Below are 11,674 nucleotides of genomic sequence, written 5' to 3'. Positions count from 1 at the left end.
AAGCAACAGTAAGAGACAAAAGTCAGATCACAAACAGTCAGACTTATAAAGATTTAAAGAACACTTCAGGATTGCTACAAAGTACTACAAAGTAGCAGCAAGACTCCCCAACTAAACTACAGAAGAGAAGCTTAAACACAATAATACTAATCACCAAACAAGGGTGCAACACGATGGAGTGATTGACAAGGGGGAGAAGCTCAGTACTGTAGTGGGGCTGATCTGTGGTGACCAGAGGTAGTGTCCTCCTAAACCAGTGGATCAGTCCATTTCTGTGATACTGACACCATTAAAAAGTAATAGTAGTGGTTCTGGTGTCATTATTAATGGTGGCACAGTCCAGTTCTGTGATAATAACTGTGATACGTACTTCATATCCTTCAGTCTGTAGTGTTGAGTCTCACTGGGGATGACCACTAGAGAACATCATTGTCATGATTAGTCTCTCCCAGCTTCCGTATTCCCTTGTTGTTGAGTCGATGTAGTAGTCCAGGGTCATATTATCAGCATGGGGATACATGGTTAAACAAACAAAACACATGAAGGCAAACAGGGGAAGCAGGCTATAACAAAGACTAGGAAACACAACCACTCAGATGAACATGCAATGAACAGCATTGATACCAGGCACACAACAGGGTTTAAATACATGAACTTAACAAGGGAGAAACGAGGGACAGGCATAAGCAATCAAACGAGTGGCGGAGAAAATGAAACTACGGCATGGAACTAAAGTAACACAAGACAAGGAAAACATGGAACAAGGAAGCTGGGAGGGACTGATCATGACAATCATCAGTATTAGGATTAAGGTTAGGATTAGGATTAGAAATTCAGTAATGAAGAGTCATGAGATTGTACTGATCCTCAGAGTCCTTATGTTTATTTGTGCACATTTAAAAACTTCAGATCAGATTTTTCTTCATCAAAAAGAAGGGTGCTAATCTAAGAATGAGTAGTTAATACAACAACACAGAAGTGAGATCAGGAGGAGATGAAGAAGTAGGATAGACAGAGAGAGAGAGAGGAGGAGGAGAGAGGAGGATGATAGATAGAGAGAGAGACAGGAGGAGGAGAGAGGAGGATGATAGAGAGAGAGAGGTATGAATGAGGCCTGAGAGTCATCACCTCCTGAGAGTCATCACCTCCTGACCTTGATACGTCACAGACAGACACCACGGCACTGAAGAGTTACAGAGACATTTAGAAAAGTACAGAAATACAAACATAATATAAAACTTAATCAAAAATAATCACAAAATAAAAACAATACATATTGATTCCTTCACCCTTTTGAGGCTCACTACAGAAGATCACCAGGATTAGAGTTAGGGTTAAACCCTAGTGAGGCTCACTACAGAAGATCACCAGGATTAGGGTTAGGGTTAAACCCTAGTGAGGCTCACTACAGAAGATCACCAGGAATCTCCAGGTCTTTAATTTACAAAGTGCTGCATTTACATAACACTGTAAAAAATGTTTAAAAAATCTTGGATCAAAGGTTAAAAAGTGGAGCATAATGTGTCTCTCTGAGTGACTCTAGTAACAAACACACAAACATAAGCAGTCACTCAATCACAAGCTTCAGAACAGCTGAAAAGACAGAAGGTCTGTTGGCTGTGAAGCCCCACAGAACTCAGACACTCATCTCCTCTACAGAGAAGGAACTCCAACACCACTGAATCTGATTCTCCTGGAATGTTTATGCTACAACCAGCACACATCATATTTGGATTCACATGACAAAACAAACAAACAAAACAATTATAATGTTATCAAGCATTTCTACACTAAGAGTGAGACTAGTATGTTAATTTTGGTGAAACTACACTTTCACTGTAAGATATTTTACCGCCAACCTGTTACATCTCCATCTGTTATAAAACACCTTCCTGTTGTAGACATGAGTATTTGGCTTTAGTGAGTTACATAGGAGGATGAACTCTGTTTCCCAGCAGTCTGTGCTGTTCCTCAACAACCTTCACAAAGATGATTCAGAAACATTCATTAGGATCAGTCATTATTTCTGTACATAGAATCACTGTCAGTTCAGCTCCACACTAACTGTCCTATATTTAACAAAGCTGGTAGGTTCAGTCCTATGCACATAAACAGTGAAGGGCTCTTACATGTTTCATGATTGTTTATTAATTAATATAAACCTGAGCAGAAGTCACTTTGCATTGTTATTCAGTTTCACTTGAAACAAGGTTTAAAATTAACACTGCCTTCTTTTTCACCGAGTCATGTTAATTAAAAATCCTCCATGCACAGCAGCTGCTACTGACAGTAATGAATGGAGTGGAGATCAGTGAGCACTCTATGGAGTGATATCTGCTAACTGGCTTCAGGTCTGTTTCCTTTAGTGTTAGCTGGTTTTGAAGGACTGGTTTAAGCTCTTCTTATGGCCAGTTATAGTGTTCCTTTAGGTCTTTAGGTCCAGTAGTGGCTAGGTACAGCCTGGTACCTCTGAAATGATGCCATAGATCTTGGAGCTCTGACCTTTGTGTGAGTCCTGCCTCAGCTCTGAGTACACAGTGTCTGCCCCCACTCTGCTCTTCTCTAGTAAGGACAAAAGAGCCAGAATTAGACCACAGGAAGAACTACAACCCTCCAAATGATTAAACACAACATGACCCGAATAACCTACAGTGGGTATCTAAGCACACAGTTACTAAGCAGTGAATCAAAACGTAGAATCTTAAGAGTTCTTCAGGTCAGCTGTATTTTGGTGTGTCACTGCTGTAGGTGACTAAGGTTTCTCCTTTTCATGTACCTTCTTTTTTCTTTGCTTTCTGTTTCGGTTTCAGTTTGATCTCAGCATAAGTGACTTCACTGGGTCCAGCACCAGTGTCTGCAGTAACAGAGAACAAAACCAAAGAAAACACAGGCGTGACCTCTCACTGACCTTTAGCATTCTAACCCACCAGTCAATAACATCTCATCATACATGCTTCATTCCCACAATGCACTGCTGCTGCTTTTGGAGACCAGCATGTGTTTCCTTTGTCTCATATGATGATTATATAGTAGATATATATAGTAGTATATATACAGTAGAGTGATGTAGATCAGACTATATTCACCAGTGTGTAGTTATACAGAACCTGTTACTTATATATATATATAAAATAGAGTGATGTAGATCAGACTGTATTCTCCAGTGTGTAATTATATACCTGTTATTTATATGTATAATAGAGTGATGTAGATCAGACTGTATTCTCCAGTGTGTAGTTATACAGAAATGTTACTTATATGTATATTAGAGTGATGTTGTGTGTGTGAGGTGTGAATTAAATCCCACTGTGAGGGTTATGTGGATGTACGTTTATTCCTGGATTATTTAAATTGTCTTAGAGAAGATAAAGATTTAAGTTAATTGTTAATAAGGAAAGTTGTTGTTGTCTCATGGTCTGAGCAGTGTGCAGTGGTGTGACTGACACCCCTCACCTCCTGACTCTCTCTGGGTCTGATCTGATGTCTGATTGATGTCTGACTGACTCCCAGTACAGCGACACAGAGATTCTGCACCAGGCAACATGGAAATAAAAGAAAAGTGTTTAATACTGTAAACAGGTTTCATGATGTGTATCATAAAAACATATAATATTTAACCTATTCATAAATGACCTGCAGCTGATCTCAGACCTTTGTTGTTTTTGTAGGACCACAGCAGGGTCAGTAAGATGAAGAACACAACCAAACTCAGTCCCACAGCCAAACCAAACAGGCCAAGAGAGGAGGAATCACCAGCTGAACTCATAGGAACCAAAACAACACATGAATCAAAATGATTTGTTACACGTCTCTGCTCCAGACTATGTGAGCTCACTGTGTACTCTCTTCTTCAACACAGTAGGGGGCACTATTAGTGAGATCGGGTCTTGTAGTGTATGGCGGAAACAAATGCTTTTAAATCAGGGGTGCCAAAACAACAGTCCTGTGTATCATTTTTAAGATCCATTATAAGTTGCTAATGATAATAACAAGAAATGAAGTAAGATTGCATTTCACAGTTATAATACCATGCAGTATTAATGGAATAAAAGTACAGTTACAGTATATTTTTTACCCTTAATAAGTAAACACAATACATGTGGACTGAGTGTGTTCTGCTACTGTCTACAAAGAGTTTAAATGAGTAAAATAGATGTTAAACTCATGAAATGACTGTGATCTTACCATGTACAGTCAGGTAAACAGAGTTACTGTACAGACCTAAATCTATCACACAGATAACCAACACAATGTTTTCTATAATTATACACTGTAAACTGTTACTCACTAGTACACAGAACTAAATCTAAATCTATCACACAAGTCACTGCTGTCTGGTCCTGCAGATGTTTTAATACTGAATAAACCCATTAATTCAGAAGCACATAAATCATGTCCTGTAGCAGACATGACAGCTTCCTGTTATTCAGGAAATCAAACATTTTCTGATCTGCTTTGTCATTTTTCTACTAAAATGTTATTGACTTCTCCTCTCTAGTGGCCAAAGTATGCACATGTCCAAGACTCCCCAGTACATGTAGTGACACTTTAATATTGTGCCAACTTTTACTAAGGGTTGATAAGTACTGATATTTCATATTTTTGCTGAATATGTAATTGATCAATTTAATTTCTATTTTTTTTATATTTTTAGTTATAGAATGCAAACGGTTCCTCACCAGTAACATTTACCCAGATTGCATCACTGTAGTGTGTGTAGTAGACTGGGTTTCCTCTGCCAGCTCTGCACCAGTACTGGCCTCCATCAGAGGGCGCCACTGAGCTGATGGTGTAGGAGTTTGCTGCAGTGTTGGTCTCATTCTCAGGGTTCTGTGTGCGTCTGGACCAGTAAAAGCTCCATCCAGCAGGCTGGTCCAGCTTACAGTGCAGAGTCACTGGGTTTCCCACCAGTGCAGCTCCTTTAAGGCTTGATGTGAGTTCAGGTGTAGGTTTAACTGCTGATGGAGATGAAACACACAGTTCAAGATATGCAATGGCAGAGTGCATAGAGATATCTATGAAATGAGTAACATTCTTAGATTAAAAATAGATGAAGTATAAGAGTATTTTAAACATTTTAAAATAAGAACAATAGACTCTCAGTAACATGGTGTAGCAGTAGTGAAGCAGTAGATTAATCAACAGACTTTTAATTAACTGTTTATATCAGATTTGTTTATAATCTGATGAATTCAGTTGTTTTTCACTTTATTTGGGTGTCCAAGTTCTTATCTGTAGATGTTAACCTGAGAAGTCACTGAACATGTAACAGGTATAATACATACCATCTTAGCATACTCAACAAGCTGTTATAGACATGCTGTTAACATTCTGTAACTGGATTTTAACTGGACTTTGAGATGGGGTTGGGGTCAGGATTACACTCCTACTCATTCACATGTGAGTGTGATGGTCTCTCTACTCAATATTTGTGTCCATTTAGATTGCACAGTCAGACCCAGCTCAGGCTCCATTGTAGAAATCACACAGTACTTAAATTCTGCTTTTACGTTCACCTCTCTATAAGATCATGTGTTGGAAGCTTATTAAACCTTTGAAAGCTTTTTGAAAACATCTAATAGTTTTGATACAAGAAGTGAACTTGAAGGAATAAATAAATTGAATGTATTACTTCACATGCAGCTCAGCTGAACCACATCTGGTAGGAGTAATGGTAGTGTTGATACAGTAGGAGTAATGGTGGTGAAGGTACAGTAGGAGTAATGGTGGTGATGGTAAATAGAAATGAACACAAAAATGTTTATTGTCCAAAACATTCCCTGACAGTCCTAGTATTAAAATGGCCCCTAGTTTACAAATAGGTTCTACGCCTTTGGGACCAGTTATCTACTTGAACACAGTTAAATGTATCAATACATCCAGCAGTGTAATAGCATTTTATTTCTCTAAAATAAATGAGTGTATTACATGTAGATTTAAGCCTTAATTAATGTAACTGGATTCCATGTGAACACTTTGTTGCATTTATGTAAATACTGATTCACACCACAAGATGGGCTGTTTGATTTCCTATTTCTGCTGTGGATAGACTATATAAAAAACATCTATTCTGTCTCTTAGAAAATGATGGGTAACAGTAACTTTACATGGCTTGAATGACTAAATGTAAGTAATGTATATCCATAGGCTCAAATACTCAAATGCATATGAAAATACAAATATATAAACTGAAGAGAGTTCAATCAGGGACAGGACATGGTGTTCATGGTGTTCAGAGTAAACTCAGTACAAGCGTAAATTCATTACATCGATTCTCACCCTGCACTGTGATGTTCACAGGATTACTGCTCCAAGATTCAGAATTATAAAATGATTTTCTTGCTAACATACATTTGAAGCTCTGGTTAAATTTGAAGCTCTGGTTAAATTAGTGTAATAATAAAGATGTGAAATCTTTAGATTCTGACCTCTGACTGAGACCCAGCTGTGTGGTGACTCTCCTCTCTCTGGGTGTTTACAGTAGTAGACACCCTCATCTGACTTTGAGACAGTATGGATGGTGATTTCTCCTGCAGTCTGGGTCTGGATGAGTGATCCATCTTTATATAAATCAGCTCTGAGGTGTGATGTGATAGTGGGGTGAAGTAAACAGTGTAGAGTCAGAGGATCTCCCTCAGTCACAGGATGGACAGAACTCTCCAGAATCACATCACCATCTAGAACAGAGAATTCACTTTACTCATCCATTACAGAGAGAAGGATTCCAGCATGAATACTGAGTAATACATAACAGGGACACAGAACATTAACACAATAAAGTAGAAAGTAGAATCTCTCTCTCTCTCTCTCTCTCTCTCTCTCTCTCTCTCTCTCTCTCACACACACACACACACACACACACACACACACACACACACACACACACACACACACACACACACACACACACACATTTCACCCAGAATATGTTAAATTAACAGATTTTCTTATTAACTCTACTTAACAGTTTTCTTAGTCAGTAACTTATAGTTCTATATATTGTGAACTATAATATAGTTATCAAACATTTCCTTTTCTCCTTAAATAGTGAGTGCATACATGCAGACTCACTGTGCACTGTGATGTTAACAGGATTGCTGCTCCCTCCAGATTCAGACTGACACCAGTACACTCCAGTGTGGGATGTGTAGAGGTATCCGATGGTGCATGTAGATCCTGTAACTGATCCCCAGAGTGATGAACAATCTGACACATTCCCACTGTGTGTGTATCCTCTCACTCTCCATCCAGGAGAGTCACTCTGTCCCTCACAGCTCAGTGAGAGAGAGTCACCTCTAAAGTGTTGAGTTCTGCTGGGACTGATGATCAGAGAGTCTGGAGGAGACAGACCTTAGAAACAGAAATTATACATCACGTGTTATTATTATTGTCTTATCATAGCAGAAGTGTAGTGAACACATTTAACATGGAAAGATTACAACCAGTTTGATGCCTCCTTTGATGATTGAAAACTACTAATGACATCTAATTAATAACATATGACTAAGCTTTTGATTGTGTTTATGACAGTGATTGATGTTTCACAAACACACACACACACACACACACACACACACACACACACACACACACACACACACACACACACACACACACTGCTGTTGTTTGTCCTCACCAGTGATCCATAGTGGCTGTGTGTTATTGTACTGTGTCTGATAGGCTGGTTCTCCTCTCTCTGCTCTGCACACATAAACTCCTGTGTGATGTAGAGCAGCAGGACTGAGAGTGTAGGAGCCTCCAGCTCCTCTGATGCTGTCTGAGAGGATTTCAACACAATACCTCACAGAGTCATGAATGTCTTTTACTGGAGTTACACATTCTCTGTAGGGAACAGCTCTGTACCAGCTGAATGTCCAGCCTGTAGAGGAGTCTCTGACCTCACAGCTTAGACTCACTGAGTCTCCTTCAGTCAGCCAGATCTGGGGAGACACACTCAGTACTGCCTGGGGTATCACTGTAACACAGCAAATACAAGTTATTGGGTGTTTAAAATCACTCACACACAATAGCAACCTTGCTATGAATGTCTATTGGCTGAATTCACAGTCCAAACTCACCTGACACAGTTAATGTAATAGCATTACTGATCTCTGAGCTCTGAGAGTCTCTTCCCCTGTACCCTCTGCAGGTGTATGTACCACTGTCATACTGTACAACAAAGTTGAATGTGTATGTATTGGATGTGACGTATGGGTAGATACTGTTGCCATCCTTATACCAGCTGTATGTCCACCCAGTGTCTCCTTCTAGCCGTATGTCACATCTGAGAGTCACAGTCTCTCCTCTGAACACGTGATTATCAGGACTTACACTCACAACAGCTTTAACATGACCTGCAGAAACATTAAACATTTGAATTCTTCATTCAGTTACTTTGAAAACAAATAAATTACACAGATCTAAATCTAAATCTACCACACCAGTCAGTGCTGTCTGGTCCTGCACATGTTTTAATACTAAATAAATTCATTAATTATAAAATACATACACTAAAATGCTAAATGTGTAAATTAATACATTTAAAATAGCATTTTTTCATAAATGTCTCATTACATCATTCCATCATACCATGTTTCATCTAATAGTTGAATAGAGTTAGCAATGGCAGTTTGGGTTTTAAATAATATATAAACAAAATATAAATCACCTTGAGCAAGTCCAGCTTGAACAAATGAAATCAGCACTATAAACATAAAAGAGGGAACATATGAATATGAACAATGAAATCATTAATTTATTAAAAAACACAATTAAAAAAAACACATTTTAAAAACAGTAAAAATAAAAGTATGTACAACTGTTCATTTAAATAAAAAAACAAAACAAGACACTTTAACATGCTAGATAACTTTTAATAAATTTTCATTTAAACTCAAAGGGAGTGGAGAAAGTGACCAAAATAGAGAAAGAAACGAATCTTTCACGATAAAACACATTTAGTGTAGTTTAGAGTGCTGAAGATTTTGAACACAAGGGGGCGTCAGTGATTTATGTTTCTGTGGACAGTGGTGTGTGCTGTGGTATGAGCAGATTCACTACTGCTGTTTCACAGTTCCACAATGTCTGTTACTTATGGACATCCTATCCAGCATTCTCTAAGTGTTTAGAGGGTTTATGAAGAATGAACACACTGTGTAACGTGGAGCGATAGAGAGCTGGATGCAGACACTGAGAAGAGCGAGATTTATTAAGGGCAAATCCAGAATCTGGGTCATTAAGACAGTCCAGGGTCATAGCACTGGTACGAACAGATCCAGGAAATATATTAAACAAAAAGTACAAAATCTGGAAAATAAATCAACAGGCAAACCGAGAGAAAACAGGGTACAGATACACAGACAACAAGGCAGAACCCAGAACACTGACTGAATAAACGAAAACAAGACAAGAGCTCAGAAAACAGCTTAGTACAAACACAATGAGCAGATAACGGCTAGAACAACCACCAGCAAGACACTGAGGAAAACACTGGGTTTAAAAACACAACCTAACAAGGTAGAAATGAGGAACAGGGGAAACTAATGAAGGCCAGAGAACTAAACGAGGGGCTGAACTAACGAAACCAAAACAAGGAATCACATATGGAAATGAAATCCATGGAAATCACATGGAAATGAAAATCAGGATGGAAACAGAAACTGAAAGCAGGTGAATGCAGCGACGCTCGGGATCATAACACTGATTCACAAATCTGCTGAATTTGTGAATTTGTTTCTGAGATTCGTGTATAGGATTAATTGTTAAATAGTCATGCAGTATTAATGGGACAAAATAAAAGTGTTTGTGAGATGTTCCATGACTGTAGAACTGTTGTTCTCCATCTCCCCATTTCTGCTGATAACATGAAGCTCTGAAAAAGAATCCAGTGGAGTTCTGTGTGTTGAGGTTCATGTCACAGTGTTTCCTTTCATATCTATAAAATGAAGAGTCTCTCTTGTGTCAGGCTGATTACAGCCAGACTATGTTGGTCAAGATCATTCTTCCGCCTCTTAATATAAGTGTTTTCATTTATATTACAAAAAGCAAACGGTTAATAATGTTTGTCTTGGTCATTTCCTGTTGATCGTCACCTTCCTTTATTGTTTACTCACATTACATTTGTTGAAGTTACAGTATTTTTACACATTTAGTCTGTTAAAATCTTAATATACACAGTAGGTTACATTGTTCCATCACACTGTTGTAGTTATTAATTTACACAAACACACAAAACAGTCCAAGCAGTGGATGTTATCTGCTGATTTTCTACAGGGTTTGTTTGTAGTCTGTACTGAACTGTTTCAACACCACACAGCATGTAGGTTTTCCCACTCATATCTGTGGTCATTCTTTGGGTTTGTTGTACGCTACTGACTTCTCTATTCCTAAATTATGTTGGTATGATCCAAATCCCAAATATACAGACTGTCAAGTTTCTATAGTGATAGTGATGTCATGTCTGTCAACCCTGTGTAGGTAGTTAGGAGTCTTGGGGTTCTTCTTCACCCCACACTTTCATTTGAACCTCATGTTAGATCACTCACTAAATCTGTTTATTTCTCCTCTAAAACTCTACTCCATGGTTTCAGTAGCTCTAGTGTTGACCATTGTAATCCTCTCTTCACTGGTCTTACTGTTAAACTCTGACAAACTCATCTGCTAGAGTCGTAAGCCTCCATATCACTTCCGTGTTTCATCAGATACACTGATGTGTAGAAGTACACTCGTAACTGGTCTGTTCCCATATTGAGCACAAATATGTACAAGAACTTCTCCTCCTTCTCTCCAGCCCTGTACATCAAAGAGAACCCTTTCCATAACACATCTGGATACAGTGAGAACACCTGAGTACATGGAAGTGAAACTCTGATCCTCCCTTCTGAAGGAACTACACAACTAACTCACATAATCTCATCAGTCAGGCTCCTCAGACTGCACATTACCAACTTAATACAGCACCTCTGACTCTAATGAAGACATAAAGAGAACATTTACTCACAGAGCACCACAGGGAGTGGACTGAGCGCCATGCTGTCCCAGTAATGACGGACTGACTGAGTGACTGTGTGTGTTAAAGCCACATCACTTCCTGTGTTCTCAGAATTAAAGTGCGTTATTGTTTTAAGTGCCTTGACTGTCTGTGGTGTGTGTGTGCTAGACACAGGGAGGCCAAGTCCTGTGTTCTCATAGTCAAAGCAAAGGGGAGAGAGAGAGAGAGAGAGAGAGAGAGAGAGAGAGAGAGAGAGAGAGAGAGAGAGAGAGAGAGAGAGAGAGGAGGCCACGGTTTCCATTTTATATTAAATGTCTCTACTGTGTATGTAGGACACAGTGAGGCCAACTCTTCATCATAATTATTATAAATAATATTATTAATTTGAACTCATTTATTTAATGTAAATGTGTTGAATACACATTTGCAGGACCTCCATGCTGGGGGAGGGAACAGGAGGCAGCGCTGATCCACTTCTCTCCCCTGGAGCAGTTTGTCCTGCTCCAGCACACAAGGGTAGCAGTCAGAGGAAGAGCACTAGAGAATTCCTCAGGGTGTCACACAGGGACAGACACACGTGTTCTAGTATCAAGCCCTCATCACTCAGACACCACAGTAAGATGATCACACTCTAAACACTTTAACACCAGATCCATGCAAACTCAACACAAAGTTTGTGGAGAG

The 11,674-nt window shown here is 39.0% G+C and overlaps 1 protein-coding gene across 1 annotated transcript; it reads right to left on the bottom strand.

Annotated features, from left to right (window-relative positions):
• Nucleotides 1–2,149: 2,149 nt before the first annotated feature.
• On the bottom strand, nt 2,150–11,078 carry LOC113568811 (Fc receptor-like protein 5). The gene is made up of 11 exons (XM_081704730.1): nt 11,000–11,078; nt 8,669–8,704; nt 8,079–8,354; nt 7,637–7,975; nt 7,072–7,350; nt 6,429–6,677; nt 4,680–4,958; nt 3,634–3,756; nt 3,454–3,528; nt 2,777–2,854; nt 2,150–2,562 (listed from the first exon to the last, which is right to left on the bottom strand). Exons 1-11 carry the CDS (start codon nt 11,028–11,030, stop codon nt 2,450–2,452), a joined length of 1,878 nt encoding a protein of 625 aa, XP_081560856.1. The 5' UTR covers nt 11,031–11,078; the 3' UTR covers nt 2,150–2,449.
• Nucleotides 11,079–11,674: the final 596 nt, after the last annotated feature.

Source organism: Electrophorus electricus, chromosome 21, assembly GCF_041902795.1.
Source record: "Electrophorus electricus isolate QZ-2024a chromosome 21, ASM4190279v1, whole genome shotgun sequence".
Classification (NCBI taxonomy): domain Eukaryota; kingdom Metazoa; phylum Chordata; class Actinopteri; order Gymnotiformes; family Gymnotidae; genus Electrophorus; species Electrophorus electricus.
Note: the sequence above shows the minus strand (reverse complement) of the source record. Positions and strands in the feature narration are given on the sequence as shown.